This window comes from Passer montanus, unplaced genomic scaffold (genome assembly GCF_014805655.1).
Source record: "Passer montanus isolate IOZ18808 unplaced genomic scaffold, ASM1480565v1 scaffold89, whole genome shotgun sequence".
NCBI classification, from domain to species: domain Eukaryota; kingdom Metazoa; phylum Chordata; class Aves; order Passeriformes; family Passeridae; genus Passer; species Passer montanus.
The window spans coordinates 1,778,757-1,804,940 of record NW_024374256.1 but is presented as its reverse complement, the minus strand read 5'-3'; the positions used below and the strand labels follow the sequence as shown (position 1 = coordinate 1,804,940).

The following is a 26,184-nucleotide window of genomic DNA, read 5'->3' as shown; positions in this document are numbered from 1 at the left end:
AAGCGGTCACCGGGGAGAAGGGCATGGCCACAGCAGAGACGGGGTACAGCCCCACGGCGCTGCAGAGCAGACCCCTCTGTGCCCCAGAGCCCCCCAGCCCAGAGCTGTCCCGCTGCACACTGAGGACAGGCTCTCTGCGAGGAGCAAACACAGCAGGCAGTTTGTCAGAGAGCTGTGCCCGTCCCCCAGGCCGGGCTGGTCCCCACAGGGTGGCTGGTGACCCCTGTCCCTGCTGGCCCAGCGCAGAGCCCCTCTGCCCTCCAACAGCAGCAGATCCCTGCTTTCCTCCTGTCCCCTGGCACCCCCGACCATGCTTTGGGGCCTTTGATTCCCGCAGAGCTCCCCGCCCTGTGCAGCTCCTCTTGTGCTTGCCCCCGAGCCAGCTTTGCAGAGCACCCCCTGCCCCTGCACCCTGCCTGTGCCCTGCACCCCCTGCTCCTGCACCCCCTGCCCCTGCACCCTGCCTGTGCCCTGCACCCCCTGCTCCTCCCCTTCCCCTTCCCCCCCTCCTCCATCAGCAGCCCCCGCTCCCGTTCTCGCTGTTCTCCCTCTGTCCTCTCCCCCAGCTCCGGCCCCGGCCCCACCGCCATCCCCTCCTCTCCCTCTCCCCTGACTCCCCTCCTCTCCCTCTCCCCCGCCCGCCCGCCGCCATGGGCGCCGCGGCCCTGCGCGCCCTGCCCTGGGCGCTGCTGCTGCTGGGGCCGCTGCTGCCCGGGCAGGTCCTGCAGGCCAACCCCATGCTCACCTCCGAGGGCCAGCCCGCGCCGCTGCCCGGCGGAGACGTGCCGGGCTTCACCGCCGCGCCGCCCGCCGCCCCCGAGGAGATCCACCCGCTGAAGGAGCAGCCGGCCAACGGCTCGGGAGAGGGGCACGCCAAGCACCGCAAAGCCTTCCCGGTCATCGGCATCGACTACACGCACGTCCGCATCCCCTTCGAGATCTCCCTCTGGATCCTCCTGGCCTGCCTCATGAAGCTGGGTAGGCGGGCGGCCTTGTGGGGGCAGTCCGTGGGAGAGGGCCTGGGGAGAGGCCCCGGTGGCCTGGAGAAGGAGGGACCCCCGGGCAAGTGGGACAGAGACCCCCCAGGCATCACAGGGAGTGACCCTCGTGAGCATCTGTCAGGAGGGACCCGCCGAGCATCCCGGGGTGGGACCCCCCGGGCACCCCAGGGCAGGACCCCCCAGCTGGGCAGGAGAGACACCCCCAGTCATCCCAAGGAGAGCCCCCTGCGAGCATCCCGAGGAGGAGGGACCTCTTGGAGCATCCTAGGGACAGACCCCTCTGAACATTCCAGGGTGGGACCACCCCAAACATCCCAGGGCAAAATCTGCACATCTGCAAACCTCGCAGGCCGGCTGGGCCGGGTGGGCTCTGCTCTCCCCATGACCTTGGGTCTCTGTCCTGGGCCTGGTGGACAGCGGCATCCCGGCCCCTGCACTCCCCCAGACTTCTCATCTCCGTGCCTGGCAGCGGGCCTGGAGATGCTCCTGACCTCTGCTTGGACCAGGTTTGCTTTCCTCCCTTTGACACTCAGGGAGGAAGCACCCAGTTTGCTCACTTCCTCTCTAAACCACAGATGCTTTTTGTAACCTTGGAGAAGTCACTCAAAAAACCTCCCGGTGCTCCCCTTCCTCCCCCTCCGCAGCAAACCAGGGTGGCTTTGCCTCTGCTGCAAAGAGATTCCTGCATTAAAGAGAGCCGCTGGGGCTGGAAAAGTCACCCGCTGGGATGGCTCTGGGAAAGCATCACTCTGCCGGGGCGGGGGTTGTTGACAAAGTGTTTTCCAAACTTCTGCAGCTGGATCAATAGCAGCCGAATTAGCCCAAAGCTGTGACGTGATGTAACCCGCTGTGCTGTCCCCAGCAGTGCAGAGGTTGAGCTGGCCCTGGTCCCATCCCTGGTGATAAAGCCAGGGGGACAGGTGAAATGTTTGCCTTGGAGCAGGTGAGGAGGGAAGGGAGCTCTGCACACCTTCATTTTGCTCCTCAGTTGCCATCAGTGGTTTAACAACACTCACTTATGGGGCGCTTCAGCTTGCTGAGGGAAATCCTGCTTTGGGAGCTTTTTAAAGCTAGTTCCTGTTGTAAACTGTGCCGTGTCCTGGTCTGGAGGGGTCTGAGAGCCCCCCAGGAGCTCAGATCCTTCCTGCCCAGCGACTCCTCAAAATATCCCACCGCATTCCCAGCCCGCCGCGAGCGTGCGTAGGCAGGTGCAGCCCCGTTTCCACAATCCCTCCTGAGTGCTTTATTTACGTGCAGGCGGAGGAGTGAGAACACTTCAGACCCGGAGGCTTGTCTGGGAGACAGGCTGGAACCAGGTGGGAGCCGTGGGGTTTGTGCCAGGCTCAGCTGGAAGGTGCCTCTCCCTGGGGAGGGCAGCTCTCCTCTCGCAGGGCTCCGCTGTTGCACTGCGCCTTCAGCTGCTCCCGGAGCAGGCAGTGATGAAATCAGGAATATCTGTGCGGAAGCTGGAGCAGAAAGGAGGGGCCAATGGCCTGCGGCCCTGCCACGGGGAGAGCTGGCAAGCAGCAGAGTGGGCAGCGGCTCGGGGGGATGGAGGGACAGGCTGGGGACACCACCAGACTCTGTGTCACTGGTGCTGTGACGGGAAGCTGCTCCTGCCGCCCTGGCCCGGGGTCAGGGCTCGTTTGTGCTGCAGGAAAAGTTGTGGCTGCCGGCTGTCAGCTCTTTGATGCTACAAGTATTATGCAAGACTGCGTGTTTTAAGGGGTGTATTTTAGGAGAGGCTGCCCTGCAAGTTTGGCAAAGGCGGCAGGTGCTCTGCAGAGCTCTAGAGATGTTGATTATGCCAAAATCCACACCTTAGCTTACCTACAGCAGTGACAGGGCCTTGACAGCAGGGCGGTCCTGGGACTCCCTTTTCCTTGGCCTCCTTTCCTTTTTGTGTTTCTTGTTCGTGCTGCCTTGGCAGGTAGTTCCCGAGTTGCAGGTACAGCTCCCTGTGCTCGTGAGCAGCCAAAAACCACTCACTGCTCTGTGTCCGTATCCCAGCTCTGTCTTTCCTGCCCTGGATCACGGGGTGTTGCTCAGCAGCAGCAAAACAGGCTTTTTTCCACGCAGGGATAGCTCTTACACAAGTGGGCACTGCTGGCAGCACACCCTGGAGTGGCAGGATGAGGCTCACTCAGCTCCAGGCTCCCTGAACCAGACAGGGTCTGCAGCATCCCCCTTCCAGGAAGAGAACAAGGGGGCTGATAAACAGAACAGGAGTTTGCAGTGCTTCCTCTTTCTCCCCACACTGTCAGTGTGCATTTATTGATGCATCAGGGTGATCCTGAGGGGACCAACATCTTTTTCCTGCGGTGTGGGCTGTGCATGACAGCTCAGCACCTCCTGCCTGCCCTCCCCCAGCTCCACAGACCTCCTTACTGGGCTGAAGCTGGTGATGGAGCCACAGGTAGTGCAGGGTGACCATGTCAAGGAGCTCAGAAGTACTCCCAGGGCTCTGCTCCAGGCCAGGAGATGCAGCCTGACCTTGTCCTGTTGCTCAGTTTCCCCCTGTTGCTCTTGATGATTTAGACAGCTCTTCAGACTTAAAGCATCCTCCTGTTGTCCCATGCAGGGGATTTGTCCTTTCTCCAGCAGCTCTCACTGTGAGTTTGTTTGTGGAGTCAAAGGTGTGAGGTGAGCCCTTCCCCTCTAGCTGCAGTTTTTGTAGAATGCCTCAGAGATGTTGGTTTCTGGAGGATTCCTCACCCGACAGGGCACAGGGGATGTGTCTCCCCAGCATGTCCTGCAGGCGTGGGCTGTCCCTCTTTGCTAATCCCCGTGGAGAAGGGGAAGCTGGTGCTGGCTGCTTTACTTAATACTCACATGATATTTTAAGGCTGTGCAGGGGAAGAGGGAGTGAGGGGCAGCTACGACCATGTCATGTCACGTCTGGTGGTGGCATGACTTGGCCAGGAGAAGCCTTTGCAGCTGCAAGTTGCAGCCAGACCTTTTCCCAACCTATTGTATTGTTGCAGAAGGTCAGACCCTCCCAAAACACCCCAGTCAGGAGCTCTCTTGCCCTTCTCCAAGGTTTTGCAGGGGTATCATGAGGGTTCCTTCACACCATGCCCAGGGAGAGGTTGGGAAGCTGAGGGGTTTCCCAGCAGGAAAACCTGCTTTCCTCACTCTGAGGGTTGACCTTTCAGCTCACGTGGCTCCCAGAGACGTTAGGGGGAATTCAGGTTGGACTGTAAACACCTCCTCGTTTCAAGGAAAGGGAAGGAGTGAGTCAGGAATGTAAATAACAGATTGTGGTCAGCAGTGCCTTTCTGGCTGTGCTGGGGCCCAGCAGGCAGAGCTTTGTGGTGAGCACCAGCTCTCACCCACCTTGGAGAAGAGCTGGGGCTGCCTGTGCCTCCAAAGCCCATGCTGGCCCTTCCTTGTAAAGCCAGGAAGCAGAGAGTGATATTCCATTAGCCACCTTCCTCTGAGGCATGTCCTGCTGTCTGTCTGCACCAAATGGCTTCTTCCCAGCCTCCCTCGAGCATCCTGGCCATTCCACCTCCAGCTCAAGGAGATTGCAGGGGGTGGTGTGCTCACCTTGGCTGGAAAGTAACCTTAAATGTATGTCTTGAGCCCAAGGTTTGAAAGCTGTGTGGTGCCTTTCCTTCTTTTCTCTGGGAGTCCATCTCCCCCAGATGAACAGAGTCTTCAAACCAGGGCCTGTCATGACAGGACAAGGAGAAGTGGTTTTACAAAGGCAGGTTTAGATCAAATATAAGAAAGAAATAACATACTCAGAAGGTGGTGAGGCCCTGGCACAGCTTGCCCAGAGAAACTGTGGCTGCCCCATCTCTGGAAGTGTCCAAGGCCAGGTTGGAGAGGGCTTGGAGCAGCCTGGGACAGTGGAGGTGTCCCTGCCTGGGGTGGGGGGTGTGGAATTGGGTGGGCTTTAAGGTCCCTTCCAACCATTCCATGATTCTGTGACTCGTGGTGCTCACCAAGCTGCTCTATCACTTCCCTCCTCTGCAGGAGAAACTAGGATGGAAAAATCCTCATGGACGGAGATAAAGGCAGTTTAATAAAGCAAAGGCAAAGGCCATGTGCGGAAACAAAGGGAAACAAAAGATTTATTCTCTACTTCCCATCAGCAGATGATGTCCAGCCACTTCCTGGGAAGTACCTTCAGGGGCACAGTGGCTGCTCCGGAAAGCAAATGTCCTAATTGGAGCTGCCCACCCTCTCTTCCTCTTTACTCTTTGCTCTGTGTGGTGTGCAATGTCCCTTTGGTCAGGCTGGGACAGTCCCAGCAGTGTCCCCTCCCAGACTGCTGCCCAGCCCAGCTCCTCCTGAGCGTGGGGGCAGCTTTGATGCTGTGAGTGTCGCTCAGCTGAAGCACAGGGTGTTATCACCCCCTTCCAGCCACCACAGAGGCTCTGCACTCTGAGGGCTGCTGTGGGGCAGATGAGCTGCAGCCCAGCCAGCCCCAGGGCGTGGGGACATCACTCCCTGTGTCCCCACACCATTGACTGTGCTGGGGTCTCACGAGCAGCGCTTGCAGCTGAGCTCCTTCTCTCACCAGACACCGTGGCAGTCCCTGAGTCACTGCTCTGTCTCTCCTTCCCTTGGCAGCCCTGCTGTGTCTGGGGTGTTCCCTGCCCCTCCAGACCGAGTGACGGCTGCCAGCGCCAGCCTGGCACTCCCAGCACTGTCCCCACCGTGTCCCCCGTGTGCCTGTTGGGCTGCTGTAAAACGAGCTGGGGATGGAGCTGTGCTCAGAGAGCCCAGAGCTGGGGTGGGTTACGTGGGGACACGCTGGTGCCTTGGGGAGGTTTGGTGTCACAGCTCAGCCCGCCGTGCCAGCACGGCGCTCGGTGACACTGCTTCACAGCTCAGCCCGCCGTGCCAGCACGGCGCCGGCGCTCGGTGACACTGCTCTGGACAGCACCAGTGGTCCCCAGCACTGCTGCTCCTGCAAGGAACAAGATTAGGGAAGCTCTCGGGGCCTGTGAGCTGGTGATAGGAGGTGGGAGAAGAAGGGCAGAACCTGAGGGGCGCAGGTGGGGTTGTGGAGCCCCACAGAGGGTCAGGGCATGGGGGGTGGCTCCTGCACCTGGAGGAAAAGAGACAATTTCAAAATTGCCAGAGAAACGTTTCTACAAGCTGGTGGCTGCTGGCTGGCAGCGAGATTTGGGTGTTAAAACTCTTGGGTGCTAAAACACTTGGGAGCTTTTCAAATGTTTTTATCAGCCCACATCCCTGCCCTGAAATTGTGGCTTTTGGAGGGGCCACCCCAAGGTCTTACAGAGCCCTGCGAGTTGAGGAACTGGAGATTCCTGTGGGTGAGGGTTGATAAGCAGGGCAGGAAACCTGCTCTGGTGGTGGCTCTGGATGGAAGAGCTGGATCTTGAGGCCAGACAGAGCAGAAACACCCCAGAGCAAAGCCACTGGCATGGGGACGCCTCTGCCAGTGCCACCTGCAAGGTGGGAATGGCACAGCCAAGAAACATTCCCAGAGCAGCTTTGCCCGGTGCTGGGAATACGTGTGTGTGACTCTGAGTGTGCTGGGGTTGTCCCTGTGGCCCTTTTGCCACCCCAGAGTGGCTTCCCTGGGCTCCAGGATGGCTGTGCTGGGCTGGCCATTGGCAGAGCCAGGCTGGGGAAGGGGCTGTTCCTGCTGGATCCTGGCACTGGCTGATGTGGGTTCCCCCTCTGGGCTGGAGGGAAATGTTTGTCTCATTCTTTCTTTGTCTGACAACCTGGCTTATCACTGCTGGCTGCAGGCACGGGGGTGGTGGGAGCTCAGAGACCACCCCAGTGTCCCCTTTTGTCCCAGGGAGCTGCTCAGGGGAGCTGGGCCTTGGGAATGGCTGCTCAGAAAGGATTCTGAAGTGCTGCTGCAGCTGGTGCCACAGAAGTGTAAATTGTCGTGATGATGAATTTAAACAGTCTCTTCCAATGCAGACTTGTTGCATTCCCACTTCCTTGTTGGGGGATGATCTAAACACATGCTCTGGCTCCCTTTTCCCTGCTTTGCCATCTCAGAAAGAACAGCCACGGCATTTATTTTTTCCTCCTGATCTGGCGTCTGAGCTAAAAAACATCCAAACTGTTCCCTCCATGGATCTGAGAAAACCATTAGTTTAATTATGGTTGGAAAAGTGAAAGATTCCTGCTGTGAAATAGGGCATGGTGATGGAGTGGGAAAAGCAGAGCAGGTCTGTAATCACAGCCATGCCTCCCTGGTGAGCCCTAATGTCCATTAAGGCAGGATCACACTCCGTTGCAGCTTGGCTTTGCAGGGACCCTGTTGCCTGTGGCAGCTTCTGGACCTCAAGGCCCTCAGGAACCAAAGCTTTTGTTTCATCCCATTTATCCACAAAGGCTTGGAGAACTGGTGCTGGGGTCAGGGATGGGCTGGCTTCCCACACAGGCTGCAGGCAGAATTTGGGATGTGGGTGCTGCAGGTCCTGTGATTGGTGCTGGCCTGGCTTTCAGGGAGATGCCATGGAGTTGTTCCTCCCCTGAGACCTGCAGGTGACCTGGGGTGGTCTGTGGGGTGACAGCAGAACGTGTCAATATTTGGCCTCAAATTGGTTTGGTTCTCATCCTTTCTCCCAAACTGCCCAACCACAGCTTGCCCAGATACCCAGAGGTGCTGGAGTCCCCTTGGGAATTAGGAGGGTGGAGGACAAGCCTTTTGTCTGCAATTAACGTGGCTAAATAGTCTCCTTTGGTTGGGGTTTGAGAGTTACACGTGGGAGAAGGGAAAAGCAGGTGGTGGTGGAGGGCAGAGGGTCGTCCTTGGGGTGACAACAGTCCTGTGGCCCAGAGGGACTGCAGCCCCTCTTGTGCAGAGCAGACACACATATCCCTCTGGCACTTGTACAAGCCAGCTGCTCATTAGGCTTGCAAATAAATACTTGTTTAACACAGTCCTTCCCTTTTTCCCTCCTGCAAGCCCTGGTTTTGGCTGTAGGTGCAGGGGTGGTGGGGGCTCTGAGCCTGTCCCAGGATCTTGCAGGGCTTGGTCCTTTGGACAGCATCCTTGGAGCTCTGGGCACTGACAGAGGATGAGCAGTGTGGGGATGAATTACTGCAGCTGCCTTGTAAACTTCTGGTTTCTTTTTTTTTTTTTCCTTCTGTTTTGGGTCCCCAAGGCCTAATTTGTTCAAATCAAACCCGAAATCCACATGGAATACTCTGTGAAAACACAGCTTGCTGAGTGGAGCTGGAGCTGGGTTGCACCTCATCCCCCTGTGTCTGCACTGGGCTGCCTGAGTCAGCAGCAGCTTTTTCTCACCCATTGGGGCTCAAAACTGCCAGCATAGCTTTGATGAAAACCTCAGTGTTCTCTCAGGGCCAGACAGCTTCCAAGGGAGCAGCAGAGAGCAGGGGATGGTTTGAGTTGAATCCAGTGCTGGATATCTCACTCCACTGAGGTCCCACCATCTGTTCCCCATGGTGCTGGATATCTCACAAACCACTCTGATTTTGCAATGTCTTCCAGTTGTGTGTTAAATCTTGTCATGTTCTGTTCTTTGGCTCTTTCCTGGGGCAGCAGAACTCATGTGTTTCTGCTTGGGGAGGAGGAAACCAAATTAAAAGCTGAGCAGACGGGCGTGCACGCACTCGTTGCTGCCTGTTTGTCAGAAGAGGCAAGACCCAGGGCTGAGCCTTGCTTGGAGTGGAGCAGTGAGAATGAATGGGGTGGTGTGTCATCTCTGGTGGTACAAAAATCTGGTGTTACATCAGCCCATGTCTCTTGGGGCTCCTTCCCAGAACCTGCCTGCGTAAGAAGGGCACGACTGAGGCTCGTTTGAAGTTGGGGTGGTGTTTGGAGTAGAAAGTTAAAGAATGCAAAGTACTTTTTAGTCAGAAGAGAACACACACATTTTCTTGAGCTGCCCAGGAGTGACTCACAAACATCTCAGCATCCAAGGTCTTTGTCTCCAGAAAGTTGCAATACAATCGACCCCCAGGGACAGCACTTAAATCCCACTTAACAGAGGGTGCTGCTAGGGAAATAATTCCCCTCTCTTGTGCAAGACACACACTTGCAGAGCAGACACCCCATGGCAGCAGTTTATTTCCAGTGCCTGCAATTATTCTGCATTTTGGAGTCATGACATGCTAAATCTTAATGACAGATTTGGAGAGAAGGCAGCTTCCCACCCCACTGCTGGAGATTTAGCAGCAGACACACCAGGGGCAGAGCTTTAAGCACATACAGGCCTTTGAAGAGAAGAGCTGGTGTTTCCAGCCCTGTTAGTGCCTCAGTTTCCCTTGGGAACACTTTTCCCACAGCAGCCTTGGTCCCTGGGGGTGAGTTTACAAGGAACAGCTCCTGTCCTTCTCAGCTGCTGCTCCCAGGAGCTGGGCTGGCTGTGAGAATGGGATGGTACTGGCAGGCTGGGGTGGTGTCTCTGTGCTGGGGAAGAGGTGACAGTGGCCAGCTGCTTGTGGCGTGTGCTGAGAGTGGTGTCGCTTTGTCTGGGCTTGCAAAGCCCGGTAGTAATCAGTGCTAATTGCAATTACCTCCTCCCTGCTGGCCGAGTGGAGACCAACAGGTTGTTTCCTGAAAAGCTTTTGTTTGTCTTTCCTGCCCGTGTTCCCGGTAGGAAATCTGCCCTTCCTGGGAAGGGCGATTGGCATCGCTCTGCCTGGGGACTTTGTCTGTGGTCACCTCAGGCTGGCTCAGGTTTGTCTCCCCAAGGCTTCGAGGGTCAGCAGGAGCTGGGAATTAAATGCTGTCTCCTGTGGTAGAGGGTAAGGAGCTGGGGGAACAACTGGAGCCTTACTTTGGGTGACCAGGCACTGTCTCCTGCATCACCTTGAGTCCCTCCTGCTCCAGAGCATCCATCTGCATCCACCAGTGTGAAGGTTCCCTTTGCAGCAGGCAGATGTTAACTGGGAGCATTCTGTTCCAGAAATCCCCTGGCACTGACCCCTCCTAACCCAGCTATTCATGGCATCCAGCGCCTTGTAGCAGCTGAAGGAATCTGGGAAGAGCGTGGCTGAATGAGAGTGAGTTATGTTTAGCTCCTTGTCCCTTTCCCTGGAGCTAAAGAAGTTTTTCTAGACCTTAAACCTGTTCAAAATGTGCAAGTCCAGCTGCTGTCGCTGTTCTGAAGGATATAAACCTGGATGAGGATGCTGTTGCCCTGTAGAGAACTCACTTTTCCAGGCTAAATAAGCTGTGCCAGGAAGATCCCAGCCTTGCAGGCCTGGCTGTGAGCTGCACCCATCCAGAGCTGGTTGGGAAAAGTCAAAATGAGTCTTGAAGCAACCACAGCAGAAATGTGGGTGGCAGTTTGTCCCCGTGTGCCCAGCTCTGCTGGGTGAGTGCCATGGGTTGGTAAAGATTCATGGTCCCGCCCTAGAAAAGTGTGTGTAGCCTGCCCAGAGGCTCTGAACAGGTTTGGTGATTGCAGGCTGTGGTTTGGGAGTGGCTCTGAACGTGCCCGTTAGAGGAATGCAGCCAGCAGCATCGGGGTTACTGGAGCACCAAACCCTGCACTGGTGTCCCAAAGCTCAGCAGGCAAGGGTGGCTTTGGTGCCTTGTCACAGGGCAGCTCTAGACCTGGAGGGAGGTGGAGAGCTGCTCTGTGCACAGCTGGGCCTGGAACAGGATTTTTCGAGATGTGGTGGCACCAAGCCTTGAAGCCTCCCAAGGCTGCTCGTTGGCTCTGCGTTTTCCTCCCCTCTTGGAATGCTGCAGCCTTGGGATGACAGTCCAAGGGTCCTGGGTCTCTCAGTCTTTGATGGCAATTAGGTTTTTCTTAATGGCACAGCTGGGCCTGGAACAGGATTTTTCGAGATGTGGTGGCACCAAGCCTTGAAGCCTCCCAAGGCTGCTCGTTGGCTCTGCGTTTTCCTCCCCTCTTGGAATGCTGCAGCCTTGGGATGACAGTCCAAGGGTCCTGGGTCTCAGTCTTTGATGGCAATTAGGTCTTTTTTAATATGTGCTTTTCTTACAGAGTGTCCTTGCCTTCCCTTCTGGTGTGAAGGAGAAGTGTTATCTAAACACAGGACTGGAAATTGGGAGCTGCTGGGATCTCATGCCAGCTCTCACGCCATTCACTTGGGGACTTGGGCAAGTCCATTTAATGTCTTTTGTCTCTCATTTCCTTTTTACAGCTGGGAGGAAATTAATACCAGCTCTGTAAAAGACTCCCAATTGATCTGTTAATTTCTTGTGAGTGCTTCAAGATAAAACCAGGGTACGTGCTCTTGCTGCTCTCAAAAAAAGAAGTGTTCAAGTGTTTGTGCTAAAGGCCTCTGTCCCTGGATTGTTCTCAGGGCATGCTGTGGTTGTGTGTGGGCACCTTCTCCTCCAGGGAGGTGCTGCTCCAGGTCTTGCAGTCCTTCCCAGGGTCAGGCAGTGAGGTTTGACTGGGAGGGATGGCTGGCAGCTCTTTGGCTGCAGGCTCAGCAGTGTGTGCTCTGCAGGAGTGCTGGGCGTTGGATCACACCAGAGGCTCTCCACGCTTCTCAGAGCTGTCCCACAGTGTTTGGAAAGAGGGGCACAGCCCCTTGGGGTGGGGGAGCAGCAAACCAAGGAGCAGCTGTGCTGGAGGGAAGAGTGGGTGCTGAGCCTGGATGGGGCCCAGGGAGGAGATGTCCCTGTGTAAACAGCTCATTTCTGAGTGTACACAGCGGGTTGTGGCAGGGGGGCCGCCCATCCTGGCAGGATCCAGGGTGCCTGCGGATGATTCACGCAGGGATTGCTGCCTGCTCCCTGCTCTGCAGCACTGCAGCACTGCCACGGGGTCCTGCAGCACTCACACGCTGCACTGCACCCCTGCAGGGGCACGCTGGGGCAGGGATGTGGGGTTTGCCTTTGCAGGGCAGTGTGCTGCTGCTGGAGGGTGTCAGGGCAGGAGGGGAGCTGGGCTCATCTGCATGCAGCTGCAGGATGCAGTGACACCTTTGGTCCTGTTCCCAGGTTGCTCAGCTCTTTAGGGACCTTTCTGCATCTCCAGGTGGGAAGGACAACCTCGGGGTTTCCTGGTAGTGCCATCATCATCATCCTTGGGATGAATTTCTGTGCTGGTGCCCATGGCTGGGAGGGGGTGCATCTCCAGGGTTTGCAGTTTGGCCCTCCCTGCACCCCTCTGGAGCGTGGCAGTGCCTGCTGTGGCTGGCATGGGCTTAGAGGCACATTCCTGCACGACGCTGCTGCAGGCACTGAGGTACCAGAAGAGACTTTGTCCTTGCACTCAGTTGCCAGCAGAAGCTCTGCCCTTGCCCTGCTGTTGCTGTCTGTGCCAGGGCTCAGCTGCTTGTCCTGTTCCCAGCTGTGTCATGCCAGTGGCTGGTGCTGGGTGGGAAGGAGCTGTGCCCCCCTCCCCTGCTCACCCTTCCCTCCCTGCCCTGCCCCAACAGCTGCTTTCACAGCACACCAGACCCCATCCCATTATCACCATTAGCAGCTGCAATTCACGAAATGGCTCTAAATAGCTGCTCTCCAGCAGGCTCCACACACAGAGCAGCCCAGGCTCATGCCCCAGACCATCTCTGAACTGTCCTTGGCACCTTGACCTTGCAGAGAGCCATGCCAGCATTGCTCCTGCTGGTGCATCCATCCCCTGTGCCTGGAGCATGGGAAGCTCTCAGCATCCTTCCAAGGAGAGGGGCTCTGGCTGCAGCTTGTTCTGTGTTTGTCCTGCCCTGGGGTGCAGGCTTTGCTCCCCAGAGGCCTCCAGGGAACAGTGGGATTTGGGAAAAGCAAGTGCACTGCTGCTCCCTCCAGCTGCCTCAGATGAGGTGTCTGCACTTGTCTCCCCTTCCATCAGAGGATTTATTCAGGACCTGCCAGTGGGAATTTCCTGGGAGCTGCTGCTGCAGGAGGACAGTGAAGCTGTCAGACATCACAGTCCTGCTGCACCTGCCTGCCAGCCCCTGCTCTCACAGTGAGGCAGGGCAGCATCTGTTGTTTCTCAGGGATGAAGGGCTCTTCCCTGGTGCTGCACTAGCCAGGCCTCCTGCTTGGGCTGATGTGGGCTCCACCAAGCCATTTCTCACAGGTCTTCCTGTGTGGAACCAGCCCAAGTTATGGGTTGTGGGGGTTGTGGCTGCTTGGCTGAGCTGCTGCAAGGCTGGTACCTGGCAGTGTCTGCTTTTAGTCCTGTGGCTTTCAGGTTTTGAGTCACCCAAGGGCTGGCTTGATGCTATCAGCCCTGCTCTTATCTTCTGCAAAGCAGGCAGGGTCCAGCCGGGTCACCTTCCCACACACACCTGCCCTGCCGAGGGCACTGGGGCTGGATCCACGGGGCTGGGCTGTACCAGGCAGCCCTGGGGCTCCTGTCCCAGCAACTCCTTCCTGGTGCCCCGGGCTGTTTGCCTTAGGTGGGAAAGAGGGGTAAAACCAGGGGCAGGTGGGTGGCTGCGGGGTGGGGCCCAGCAGGGTGAGCAAGGTCTGTAGGCACAGGGGTGATTGTGTCACACCAAGGGGAAATAAAACATCCCTTCCTCATCTGGCAGGGGGTCCCAATGGCTATGGACTGTCACAGCATGGCTTTTGGGGACGTTGTGTGCAATCCAGCTGGGCAGGGTCACAGCCAGGCTGTGCTGGGCACCTTGGGCAGGCAGACCCTGGGGGCTCAGCCCAGGGCTTCATCCCATCCCACCTGGATGAAGTTGATCCTGAGTCCTGAAAATGCCTGGAGGCTGTGGGGCAGTGCTGGGCTCTGTCCTGGGCACCAGCCTGGTTACAGCCCTTGCCCACTCGAGTTTGGGGTGCAGGAGTGACCCAAAATCAGGGCTGGATGTTTTGCCTTTCCCTTCTGCCTGTGCTGGCTGTGCACGCTGTGCCCAGGGCCAGGTTTGGAGGGTGGCTCTGTCGCCCTTGTGTGGGATCTGCATTCACTCAGTGACTCACAAAAAGCAGCATAAATTAATTACCTTCCTGGTTCTTGGCTTTGCCTCGTAATTAGCGACAACAAAATAATGAGGCTTAAATGAAACATTTGGTTTGTTCTGGAGGAAATTGTTTTGCTTAGAAGCACTTTCTGTACCTGTGCCTTAACACAAAAAACAAGAAGTCAACTTCTCACCAGGAAATGGCATTTTGGGGTGGAAAATCAACGCTTTTCCGTTCTGGATGTTGAAGCCACTGGGTGCTTAGAAGGTTGCCCAAATCAAGCCAGGCTGCTGAAACCAACCCAAAAAGAGCTGCAGGGGAGCACTGGGGTGACCTGGACCTGCATTAAAACTCTGCCTGCTCCCTGGTGAAACAGAAGAGGGTTTGGCAAAGCCCAAGCTGCGTCACAGCCCCACATGTGCCATCCCAGTGGGATGGCTGTGGGAGTAAGCCAGCTTGGAGCTCTGTGGGGCTGGAATTTCAGGGCACGTGGTGACGTTGGAGCTTGTGAGAGGCAGTGAGTGTAATTTAAGTACAGTGATTTTACCCCCTCTCCTGGCAGGGTGACACCAGCCATGGCCTCGCTCTATTTATAGATGTAAATCACCAGCTCTTTAATTCCTTTTGAGCAAATTCAATTTTCATCCCCTTCCCTCGAGGTTTCCCTGTTACATCTGGTGCAGCTCTCTCCGTTCTCCTTGTTCCCTGCCTTTGCAGGGAGCTGCTGGATCCAGCTCCATTTTCCAAGGGAGAAGCACAGCAGAGACACCCTGACATCTCCCATGGCCCTTCTGGAGGCCACAGCAGTCAGCAGAGCCTGGCTGATCTTTGGGCGAGGGAAGAGAGAAATCCACTGTGGTTTTTTCCGAGCACGAAGGATAAATGGAAGAAGCTGCAGCCAAACTCTGGAGGACTGGGATGGATTTTCCCCTGGGAGTGAGTTGCAAAATGTTGTGTCACTGCATCGTCATCTTCACAGGGCTTTAACCCTGCTGGGGTCTTACCCCCATCTTTGACCTGCCCAAAACAAGCGTGGGAAAGCCAGATCCCAGGGGCTCAGAGCTCTGCAGACCCTGGAGCCCAGCCCAGCCCTCCTTCCCTTCCCTTCCCTCCCTGCTGCTCCTTCAACACAGAAAGAAGGGCATGGTGCTGAGTCACAGCTCGTGGATCACTTGTCCCCAGGGCTGGTGACACATCTGTGATTTTGGGGTTCAGCCAGCACAGTGTCAACGTGTGGGCTCTCCGTGGTGCCTGTGTCACACAGAAACGTGGGAAGGTGTGCACACCTGCTGCTTCCCTCACCTGGCATTGCTGCTGCCCCTCTGCAGGGCCCACCTTGCCAGCCTGGTGTCCTGAAGGGTTAAGGTGGCCCTTGGAGGGGCCGGTGCTGTCAGGCACGCTGTCTCCTCCAGCCCTGCTCTCTGCAGTGTCCTTCAGAAGGGCAGCCCTTCTGAGCATGCCTGCGCCTCCTTCCCAGGCCCTGGGCTGCTCCCAGCCACCCTGCAGCCCAAACCTGGGGTCCCCAGGGCTGCAGAGAGCATCTCCCGGGGGGCTTCACCGCCCCCTTTGCCCAGACTGACCCTTCATCTACCTCTTCCTTCCAGAACAGAATCCCTGCGGGTGGGAGAGCTCCTAACCCTGGTTAATAATTGAGTGATTCCTCCAGCCTGCCTGCTGGAGCCTGCAGCTGCTCCAGTAAACCTGGCCAGGATGGGGGGTTTGTGTAACCACTCTCCTTTTCGTGCCTCCTCTTGGCTAGCAGGATCATCCTGAGGCCCTGGCCCTGCGTGGGTGCTTGGGAATGTGGGCTGAAGCTTCAGGAGCATCCAGCTTAACCATGAACGTGCCAGGCCCTTCCAGCTGTGCCCTGTCCTCCCTTCCATCCTCCCTCCCCGTCCAGCAAATCCACTGACCTCAAAATAGAGAACAGAAATGCTCAGAAGCTGCAGAACAAACTTTGTCAGAGACAGCTTTCCTTGCCCGAAATCTCTGTCATTTGGAGCATGGGATCTCCTGCAGATCTGCAAGTGCTCAGAGTGTGGTTAAAACTGGGATTCCTGTCCTTAGTTCCTTTCTGCCCCAACCCAACCCAAGGAATTGCTGCCCACCAGGGAGCAATCCCTGTGTGAGCCTTGCAGGGCACGTGGGAGCTGGCTGCGTGGTGTGGGCAAGGAACTGTTTTCATGGGAGCTGTTATCTCCTGGATTTCCTTTTCTGTGTTTGCTCAAGCCCTTGGGGTTCATGTTTAACTCAATTGTCTCACTTTTAATGGCTCTGCTGGTGTTTGATACTGGCGAGAGGGAGCTGCTCCCATGGAGTTTGTTTTCCAAAGGAGGAAGCTTGGGTGACTGTGTGGAGATTTAGGGATCAGGGGTCACATTATTATTATTTTATTGTTCTTATTATTATCATAATAATAATCTTTAAAGCCATTATCAAGGCTTATTCCCCTCTCTGCTGCCCCTGGATGTACCCATGGCTGGGCATCCTGATCTCCCAGCATCCTGCCACAGCCTTCCTCATCTTCCAGGAGGGAAGTTTGGGCTCAGGGCTGAGATCAAAGGGCTGGGATCAAAGCAGTTCACCCTTGCCTGGCCTCGTCCTTCCCATCAGTCACCCCCATCCCAAAGTGGGATGCTGGCTCCCACCAACAGATTAGTACCAGTGAGCTCTGGGATGCTCTAAAAATACTGAGAGGAGCAAGCAGGGAGCAAAAAATGGCTGAGATTCAGTGAAATCAAAGGCATAATTAAAATGCACCTCGTGTAAGTGTATTTTTAGGGCCCTACAAAAAGGCTGTAAACCATTGAATTCCCATCAGCACACGAATGTTCCAGTTTAATGGAATCCTGGGGCCTGTGGGGAAGAAGTGAGAGATGCTTAATTGTCAGTGTTTGTGTTTTATTCATGATTGAACATACTTAGCAAGCAAAAACTGATCTGCTGTTGGCTTCTCGCTGCTTGTGTGGCTTTAAGCCTTATTCCAGCCAGAAATTGCCCGGTGTGCTGGAAGGGTCAGTGCTTCCCAGGGTTTGCATGAGCTGTGCATGGAAAAGGGATTACCACCTCCCCTCCCATGGGGAGCTCCGTGCCAGGGCTGCCTTGGGGCACTCAGAGCTTGTGTGGGCTCCAGGGGATCCAGGAAAGAAGAAGAATCCCATGGGGGTGAATCAGGAGCTGCATCCAGGCTGGGAAGTCCCTGAATGCAGGTGTCTGGGTGTTGGGGGTGCCTTGGGACAGAATCTGGATGTTCCCAGCTCCTCCTGCCTCCCCTCGAGCTGTTTGCTGGGCATGGTGCTGCTGGGGCAAAGTCAAGGCAGGAGCCAGACTCCTTCCAGCATCCCTCCAGCACCAGGGACCCTCTGCAGCAGCTGGAATGGCTCCTGGAGTGTGATGAATCCTCTGGGTTTGCCCATGCTGGAGCCTGTTCCTGCAGCTCAGGTGAAATGTGGGGCTAATCCTCCCCCCAGGGACCTGGGCTGGGGGCTGTGAGTCCTTAGGGAGGGCCTGTGGGAGTGAGCCCTTTTCCCGTGGGGTCTCTGTGCAGGTGGAGGAGGGATGAGCTGGCTGGGGCACAGATGTGGCCCCTGCGGGCTCGGGGGGGATCTGGCTCCTTCTGGAGGGGATTTAATCTGTGGTGGAATTGCTGCAGATGGCACGGCCGGAAGGAACGGCGGAACACGGCATGCCAAGGCAGGGTTCCTTATTTTAAACTGCTTCCCTTGCCAGGGAACAAATATGCCTCGCTTCAAAATAATAATTATAAAGCCTGGGAGGAGATCCAGGGAACCCAAAATCCTTCTGTGGGTGTTGGTGCACTGGCAGATGCCCGGCTGGGGGTGTTTGGTGGGAATGTCATCCCAGCAGGTCAGGGCTGGCTCAGGGAGCTGTGCTGGGAGTTGTGCTGTGATTGGAAAAGGGGGAAATGTGTTCTCTGTTACCTTGCACCCCAAGGATGCATCCTGTCCCTGCTGCAGCCAGCCATGTGAAACCTCCAGGAAGGGGAATTGCATCCTGAAATCCACCAAGCAGCAGCCCCCATCCACATCCCACAGTGCCCTGTGCCAGGGATGCCCAGGATGGGCACTGTGCCTGGCATACTGGGAACAGTGGCACTGGTGGGCAGGCTGCTGTCTGATGGGAGGGAAATGCCACTGCCTGCACGTGCTCGGGAGCTGTGCTGCAGTGGGAAGAGCTGGAGCTGCTGGTGTGGAGAGAGCTGCCTGTGCTGCAGGGCTGTCACAGGCCTGGGGCCCAGGGACAGACCCTGGCGTGTCCCAAGGATGGCTGTCACCTGCTGCTGGGACTCTCAGAGTTCTGGCCTGACACCAGCAGTACCACAGTCTGGTTAAGCTGCAGTTTCCACTTGACAGAGCAGGGCAAGAGGGGAAACTGAGGCACACAAGGAGTGACAGGTCACGAGGAGTGCAGGGAGGGCTGGGAACTGTCCCTGACTCTGGCAGGGTGTCCCCCTGCAGACAGCATCCCCCATTCCTGTACCCAACGTGTGTCTTCCTCTCTGCCTCTCTCCAGGCTTCCACGTGATCCCGTCAGTGTCCAGCATCGTCCCCGAGAGCTGCCTGCTCATCGTGGTGGGCCTTCTGGTCGGGGGGCTCATCAAGGGGGTGGGTGAAAAGCCCCCCATCCTCAAGTCGGACATCTTCTTCCTCTTCCTCCTGCCCCCCATCATCCTGGATGCCGGCTACTTCCTGCCCCTGCGCCCCTTCACCGAGAACCTGGGCACCATCCTCATCTTCGCCGTGGTGGGCACGCTCTGGAACGCCTTTTTCCTGGGGGGGCTGATGTACGCCGTGTGCCAGCTGGGCGGGCCCGGCCTCAACCACATCGGCCTGCTGGCCAACCTGCTCTTCGGCAGCATCATCTCGGCCGTGGACCCCGTGGCCGTGCTGGCCGTCTTCGAGGAGATCCACATCAACGAGCTGCTGCACATCCTGGTCTTCGGGGAGTCCCTGCTCAACGACGCCGTCACCGTCGTGAGTGGGGTGGGAGCGTCTCGGGGTGGTGGCAGCTGTCAGGGCCGTCCCAAGGTGCCGGGTGCCTCCTGGCAGCTCCGCTTGGGCCAGACCTTGTCCAGGTGTAAAGCTGAAGATAGAGGCTTAAAGCACTGCAGAGGTGGAGTGTTTCTCTGGGGAGGCTGAGGGCACGTGCCTGGTCAGCCTCTTGGTGCCATGGGCTCTGGGGATCTGCTCTCCTGGCTGGAGCTGCTGCTGTGCCTGTGCCTGTCCTGCCAGGGGAAGCACGAGGGGCTGACCCTGGGGCAGGCAGAGCTGCCCTGTAGCTGCTGCTCCGTCTGTCTCCTCTCACGTGGTCACCCTTGCTGTCTTCCAGCTCCCAGGAGGTGGCAGAGCAGCACATCAGCCATGGCAGGGGGGAGAACTGGAGGGGCTGAAGCCAGGCTGGCAGCCCAGCTGGATCAGCCCTCTGCCCCACTGCAAGCAGCAGCTTTGCAGGGACCTTTGGGAGGTGGGGCCAGGCCTGCTCCCTTTCCAAAGGACATCACTGTCCAGGTGCTGGCTTGGCTGTCAGCGTGGCCTTCTCCTCTCTGCAGAGCTGACCTCTAAACTGACTCCCAACCCACTGCTTTTTCCTGGCTCTTTTCCCATATCCCAGCTGTCCATTCCGGAGCTGGCTGCTCAGCCCCTGCTGACAAGGTTCCTGGTGACAAAGAACACTCTGTCCCACCACGGAGCTTTTTCCAGGCACTTCTCCCCCATTTTTCAGCAGAGGGATGCCTGCAGGGTCTGTGTCCCCACTCTCATCCCTGTGGAATGCTTTTGTCTGCCCCTGCCCCTGTCCCACCCAGGGCCTGGCCCCAGCAGGCAGGAGCTGGCACCTTGCCCTCTCCCTGCCTGCAAGTGCTGCTATTCCTGCAGGATGCCCTAAATCCTGTTTCCCATCCTGACATGTGCTTTAACATTTCTGCAGTGTCTGGGGCTGGGAGAAGGGAGCACAGCCCAGAGTCTTTCCCTCAGGTTTCCCTCAGCTGCAGAAGCCACCTCAAGGGTTTGGGTTCTTCTCTGGGCTGGGCAGAGCAGATGGGGGCTTTTCTCTCCATGGATCTGCCAGGAGTTCCCAGCCTGGATCTATCCTGACCTGCTCATTGAGAAAACAGGAACAGCTTCTGGTTGGTGACCAAAGGCCCTTCTGGCACAGCTGGAGAGCAGAGCTGTCCCAGACACATCTCTGTGTGTCCCTGTGGGCACAGAGGACAGGGAGCTGGTCCCCCCAGTTCTGTGTCTGGCACAGCAAAGCACCAGCAGCTGTTTTTGGCGTGAGTCTTGGTCAAGCACCCAGCTCAGGGTCACCAGGCAGTGACACAGCTCAGCTCAGGTGTGCCACACTCCCAAGGGAGGTCCCTGGGCAGGTCTCCTCTGAGGTGAGGATCCCTTCCCAGAGGAACAGCTTGAACCCTGCTCTCCTTTCTCCCTGCCAGGTCCTGTACCACCTCTTTGAGGAGTTTGCCAGCTTCGAGCAGGTGACCATCTTGGACATCATCCTCGGCTTCCTCAGCTTCTTCGTGGTGTCTCTGGGCGGGGTCCTGGTGGGCGTCATTTACGGGGTGATCGCCGCCTTCACGTCCCGCTTCACCTCGCACATCCGCGTCATCGAGCCCCTCTTCGTGTTCCTCTACAGCTACATGGCCTACCTGTCTGCTGAGCTCTTCCACCTCTCCGGCATCATGGCGTGAGTTGGCAGTGGCAGGGAGGTGCCCTCCTGTCCCCAGGGCCCTGGGGGATTTGTGGGACTGTGTCACCACAGTCTGCTGAGCACAGCGTGCTCACTACAGGCCCAGTGAGGCCCAGGGGTGTTTGGGCTGGGATGTGCAAGGAGGCATACCAAAGAAGTGAGTCTGGGGAGTTGTCCCACAGATCCCGGGGTGCTGGCAGCCTGTTCCTGTTCTCCTGGGCACGCAGGAGCAGGCAGGCCCTGCTGAGCACTCAGGACACCGTGGGTTTGTGCTCCAGCGCTCACTCTTGCCCTGCCAGGGGAAGGAGAAACCTCATGTTGCCTTCTCTGGTGGCCTTGAATATTTGCTGGTGCTTCCCAATGCCTGTCCTGCCCTGGAGTTTGGTGTCACAACACAAAATGCTGCTGCAGGGCCAGGGCCTGGGGCTGTCCCCATGTCCCCATGGCTGCTGAGGGCCCCAACCTCACCCCCAGGCTCATCGCTGCTGGTGTGGTCATGCGGCCCTATGTGGAAGCCAACATCTCCCACAAGTCCCACACCACCATCAAGTATTTCCTCAAGATGTGGAGCAGTGTGAGCGAGACCCTCATCTTCATCTTCCTGGGTGTCTCCACGGTGGCTGGTCATCACTACTGGAACTGGACCTTCGTCATCAGCACGCTGTTCTTCTGCCTCATCGCCAGAGTGCTGGGTGGGTGTCAGTGTGGTGGCAAAGCCCTCAGGGTGCTAAAACAATCATGGCATGGGTTGGGCTGGAAGGGACCTTAAAGCCCATCTCATTCCAGCTGCTACAGGCAGGGACACTTTCCACCATACTGGGTTGCTCCAAGGCCTGTCCAACCTGGCCTTGAGCGGCCATCTGGGTCATGGCAATGGTTTGCCTTGCTGGGGAGGTTGGAGATGCCTGGGTGGCACTGCTGCACCATGGGCACCACCCATGCTGGTGGTTGGTGTTGTGGGGAGATGGGGCTGAGGCCATGGTTGTGCCAGACATGGGGTGGAAGCTGCTCAGGGATGTTGAGATGAGCAGACAGCTCTCACCTGCACCCACGGCCCTGAGGAGCTGCAGGGTGGGCTCTTTGGGCCTGGAGGGGATCCTTGACCACTCCCACAGGACTGTGCTGCTCCCCCAGGTGTCCTTGTCCTCACCTGGTTCATCAACAAGTTCCGGATCGTGAAGCTGACGCCGAAGGACCAGTTCATCATCGCCTACGGGGGCCTGCGGGGAGCCATCGCCTTCTCCCTGGGCTACCTGCTGGACTACAAACACTTCGGCATGAGGGACATGTTCCTCACTGCCATCATCACTGTCATCTTCTTCACCGTCTTCGTGCAGGTTGGTGGCACCCAGGCTGTGCTTTCAGAGGGAAAGGGGGCTCTTCATGGCTGTGGGGAGAGTGGGAAGCCCATCCCCAGCCTCTGTCACTGCCCCGCGTCCCCAAAGCGCTGCACAGTGACACCGACAGCGCCTTGGCTTTGCTGAGCCCATCCCACTCCCAGCCCTGTGCCTTGGGCAGAGGTGTGACCCCCCATCCCCCTCGCCAGGGCATGACCATCCGGCCCCTGGTGGATCTGCTGGCTGTGAAGAAGAAGCAGGAGACGAAGCGCTCCATCAACGAGGAGATCCACACGCAGGTAACGCGCCGCTCCGGCCGCGCCGCGCGCTGCCTTAGCCCTCTGCTCTCTCTGCTTCTGCCACTCCACCTCTGTCACTGGGACCTGCCCCTAAATCAGAGCCCAAGGTAAGGGGGGCAGAGCGAGGCCTCTCCCCTGTCTGTGTCGTCCAGTGCCCGCTCTGACCCAGACCCCCGGTGCCCGTAGAGTCAAGCCCGGTTGTGTGGGTGCATCCTGCCCTCCCAAAGCCCTGGTTTTACACACCCTGAGTGCCCTCCCCATGTGTCAGTGTGGGTGTCAGGGGAGGGAGGGAGAGAGCAAGAGCCTTCCAAGCTGCTCACGCCTTGGACCATCTCTTGCAGTTCTTGGATCACCTTCTGACAGGGATCGAGGATATCTGTGGTCACTACGGGCATCACCACTGGAAGGACAAGTGAGTGGGCAGGTTTGGTGGCTGGGGAGGGGTTTCAGTCACCACCCAGAAAGTTTCACAGCTCTGTGCCAGGCTTTAATGTGCACACACAGACTCACCATGGGGAATTATGGCCCTGGATTGGGAGCAAGTAGGGCTGCAGGGCTGCACCCCTTGGCCACACCACCCACAGCAGGCCCATGGCAGGGTGGGAGCTGCCAGTGGCCAGTCCCTGCAGGAGCTCAGGACCATCCCTAGTGGGCACCAGCAGGTGCTGGGTGTTCTGGAGACACCCTGCCTGGGGAGGGATTCAGGGAAGCGTGGTCTGAGCTGTGCTGGTGACCCAGCAGTGAGCCCAGCAGTGCTGTCCTGGGCAGGGCTGGAGAGTGGGAGTGGGGAGTGGAGAGTGGGAGTGGGATTAGGAGTGGGGCTGGGGCCAGGGCTGAGCTGTGGCTGCTCCTCCCCTCCTGTGCCACGCTGCGGGAAGGCTGAACCGCTTCAACAAGAAGTATGTGAAGAAGTGCCTGATCGCAGGGGAGCGCTCCAAGGAGCCCCAGCTCATCGCCTTCTACCACAAGATGGAGATGAAGCAGGCCATCGAGCTGGTGGAGAGCGGGGGCATCGGCAAGATCCCCTCTGCAGTCTCCACCGTCTCCATCCAGTGAGTTCCCTGCCCTGGGCACCCTCCCGTGGGTGCTCCCTGCTGGTGGCCACAGGGCAAGCAGCCCTTGGGTGCTGCGTGGCCACGGTGTGTGGCTCTGAATCCTGTCTGTCCGTGCAGGAACATCAACCCCCAGACCCTCCCTTTGGAGCGTGTCCTTCCAGCTCTGTCCAAGGACAAGGAGGAGGAGATCCGGAAAATCCTCCGCACAAACCTGCAGAAAACCAGGCAGAGGGTGAGGTGTCCCCTGGCACTGTGCATGTCTCCTGTGCCACACTGGGAGTGGCAGGGACACTGCCCAGCAGCCCTCAGCTGGGCCCTTCACCCCTGCTGCCCCTGCCCTTGCCCTGTGCTCCTGGCCTGACTCTTCTTCCCCAGGAGGCTTTTCCTCCTGGGATGGTGCTGGGATAGTCTGAGGGGCAGGCTGATTTGGTCAGTGGCTGAGCCCAGCCTTTAAACCCTCGTTGGGCCAGGGTGGGTCAGGGTCAGGCATCCCGTGGTGGCACACAAGGGATGAGCCACGAGCCTGCCTGGACCTGCTCTGCACTGGTGGCTGTTCCATCCATCTCCAGCAAGAATGGGGTTGTGACCTTTCTCTCCCTGTCCGTGTGGGGTTTTAACCCTTCTCCTTCTCTCGGGCTCTCTTTCCAGCTGCGATCCTACAACCGGCACACGCTGGTGGCTGACCCCTACGAGGAAGCCTGGAACCAGATGCTCCTGAGGAGGCAGAAGGCCCGGCAGCTGGAGCAGAAGGTGCTGGGGGAACACCAGGGCTGGGCAGGATGGGGGCCAGGGAGAAGGGAGGGGACTGAGGTTTGGGTGACAGAGGTGACCCCAAGCCTTGGGGGTCCTGTGATTGCCCCACGCCCCAAGCAAGTCCCTGGAGTGTGGCTGGGAGGATCTGTGTCCATGTTCTCTGCATCCCACTGCTGCTCCCTGCCCATCCCTGTGCCCAGTCCCCTGCCCATCCCTGTGCCCAGTCCCCTGCCCAACCCTCTGCCCAGTTCCCTGCCCATCCATCCCTGTGCCCAGTCCCCTACCCATCTCTGTGCCCACTCCCCTACCCATCCCTGTGCCCACTCCCCTGCCCATCCCTGTGCCCAGTTCCCTGCCCATCCCTGTTCCCTGTTCCTTGCCCATCCCCATGCCCAGTTCCCTGCCCATCCATCCCTGTTCCCAGTCTCCTGCCCATCCCTGTGCCCACTCCCCTGCCCATCCCTGTGCCCATTCCCTGCCTGCCCTCCCTGCCTGCCCTGGCCACGCCGGTGACGGTGCCCTGCTCCCGTTGCAGATGAACAATTACCTGACGGTGCCGGCGCACAGGGTGGACTCTCCCACCATGTCCCGGGCTCGCATCGGCTCAGGTAGGTGGGAGGGGCTGCAGGAGGAGTGGCACTGCCAGCTCCCGGAGCCCTTGGAGCTGTGCTGCACCTCCTCAGCTCCCTGTGGCTCTCCAGCTCCATCCCCGAGCCCAGTTTGTCCATCGCACATTTGCTTTGGCACCCTCGTGTCCTGCGTGTCCCCTCCCTCTCCGGGGACAGGGTGTCGGGCTGTGCCGCGGCTGCGGAGCCGGCGGTTCATCAGCAGAGGGCAGCTTCGCCCTTCCCGATGGAGCCGGACTGCCGGCAGCTCCAGCTGGGCTGTGGGAGGGAAAAGGAATTACACAGCTGAATTGGGAATCAGCCAGACAGCCCAGGCACCCCGGCCCCACACAAACATCTGGGGTGCATCACCGGGGGTCCCTGAGACCCCCCCCTTCCCTGCCTGACCCCTCTGTGCCCCCCAGACCCGCTGGCCTACGAGCCCAAGGAGGACTCGGAGAACCTGCCCATCATCACCATCGACCCGGCCTCGCCGCAGTCCCCCGAGTCCGTGGACCTGATGAGCGAGGAGCCCAAGGGCTGCAGCGGCCTCCCACCCTCGCCCGAGGAGGATGAGGAGGGGCTGGTGATGCGGGTGAAGGAGCCTTCCTCGCCGGGGACTGACGACGTCTTCACCCCGGGCACCAGCGACAGCCCCAGCAACCAGCGGATGCTGCGGTGCCTGAGCGACCCCGGCCCGCGGCCCGAGCCCGAGGAGGGGGAGCCCTTCATCCCCAAGGGGGAGTAGCTGCTGGCACAAAGCCTCCAAATCGTTTCTCTCTCTCTGTTCATTCATTCGTTCTTTGCTCTCCGTTTTGGTTTCTTGTCACTACACACTGGGTTCAGGAAGGGGAGAGTGTCCTGGATGGACTGGGATTGCCAGGACAGCTCTGCCCAGCGAGCCCTGGGCTGGCCCCAGTGAGCAGGGAAGGAGCCCTGGCATGCCCCGGGCTCCTTGTGCTGCGTGGCCTGGGGGTGATGGACAATTTTCCGCCCGGGATTGGGATTTGCAGGTGCCTCACAGCCCCCGCGGGGCTCTCCCAGAGGTGCCCACCCACTCAGGACCTGCGGCCGGCTCTGACCAGGGGTCTCCACACTCACTCCCATGGCACCGCTTCCCCTCTCCCCTCTTGTGCTTTCTTGCCCCCTCGCCTTGCTCCGGAGCGGAGAGATGGGACAGCAGGAGCTGTCACCGGGGCTGGCACACACAGACACGCACACAGACACGCACACAGACACACAGACACACACACACACTCCCCCTGCGCCCTCCCCGGGCTCCTGCCGCTGCTCCCTCGCCTTGGCAGCTTCCCCGTGGGACCGGCTGTGCCTGGGGTCCTCCCTCCTGGCCTCACATTTCATGCCAGGTCTTTTCAAAAAAATATTCTAGAGCCATGCAGGGGGGAAGTTGGGACCCCCCTCGCTTTGAGCAGCCTCTCCATCCCTCCTGGAACTGCTGTCACCTGTCCCCATGGGGACCCTCTGCCAGCCTCGCCCCGTGCCAGCGCGGCAGCGGCTGCTCCTTAACCAAAGACAGGCCCGGGGTGTGCCAGGGGGGATTTTTTGTCCCCCTGCCAGCAAGAGCAGCTGGAGCAGAGCCAAGTGCCAGCTC

At 58.3% G+C, this 26,184-nt stretch overlaps 1 protein-coding gene across 1 annotated transcript; it reads left to right on the top strand.

The window, feature by feature from the left end:
• The first annotated feature begins 626 nt into the window (after positions 1–626).
• On the top strand, positions 627–25,946 carry SLC9A1 (solute carrier family 9 member A1). The gene is made up of 12 exons (XM_039733618.1): positions 627–978; positions 18,349–18,809; positions 20,270–20,520; positions 20,998–21,215; positions 21,658–21,860; positions 22,070–22,159; positions 22,501–22,571; positions 23,038–23,211; positions 23,332–23,446; positions 23,863–23,964; positions 24,503–24,575; positions 24,998–25,946. The coding sequence occupies exons 1-12, from the start codon at positions 651–653 to the stop codon at positions 25,318–25,320; spliced, it is 2,409 nt and encodes an 802-aa protein (XP_039589552.1). The 5' UTR covers positions 627–650; the 3' UTR covers positions 25,321–25,946.
• Positions 25,947–26,184: the final 238 nt, after the last annotated feature.

Bases quoted from the DNA above. Each gene is read 5' to 3' on its own strand.
- SLC9A1 (XM_039733618.1), top strand. From the start codon at position 651: ATGGGCGCCGCGGCCCTGCGCGCCCTGCCCTGGGCGCTGCTGCTGCTG. The intron at 18,810-20,269 runs GTGAGTGGGGTG...TCTCCCTGCCAG, and splicing joins TCAACGACGCCGTCACCGTC to GTCCTGTACCACCTCTTTGA. The intron at 22,572-23,037 runs GTGAGTGGGCAG...CGCTGCGGGAAG, and splicing joins CATCACCACTGGAAGGACAA to GCTGAACCGCTTCAACAAGA.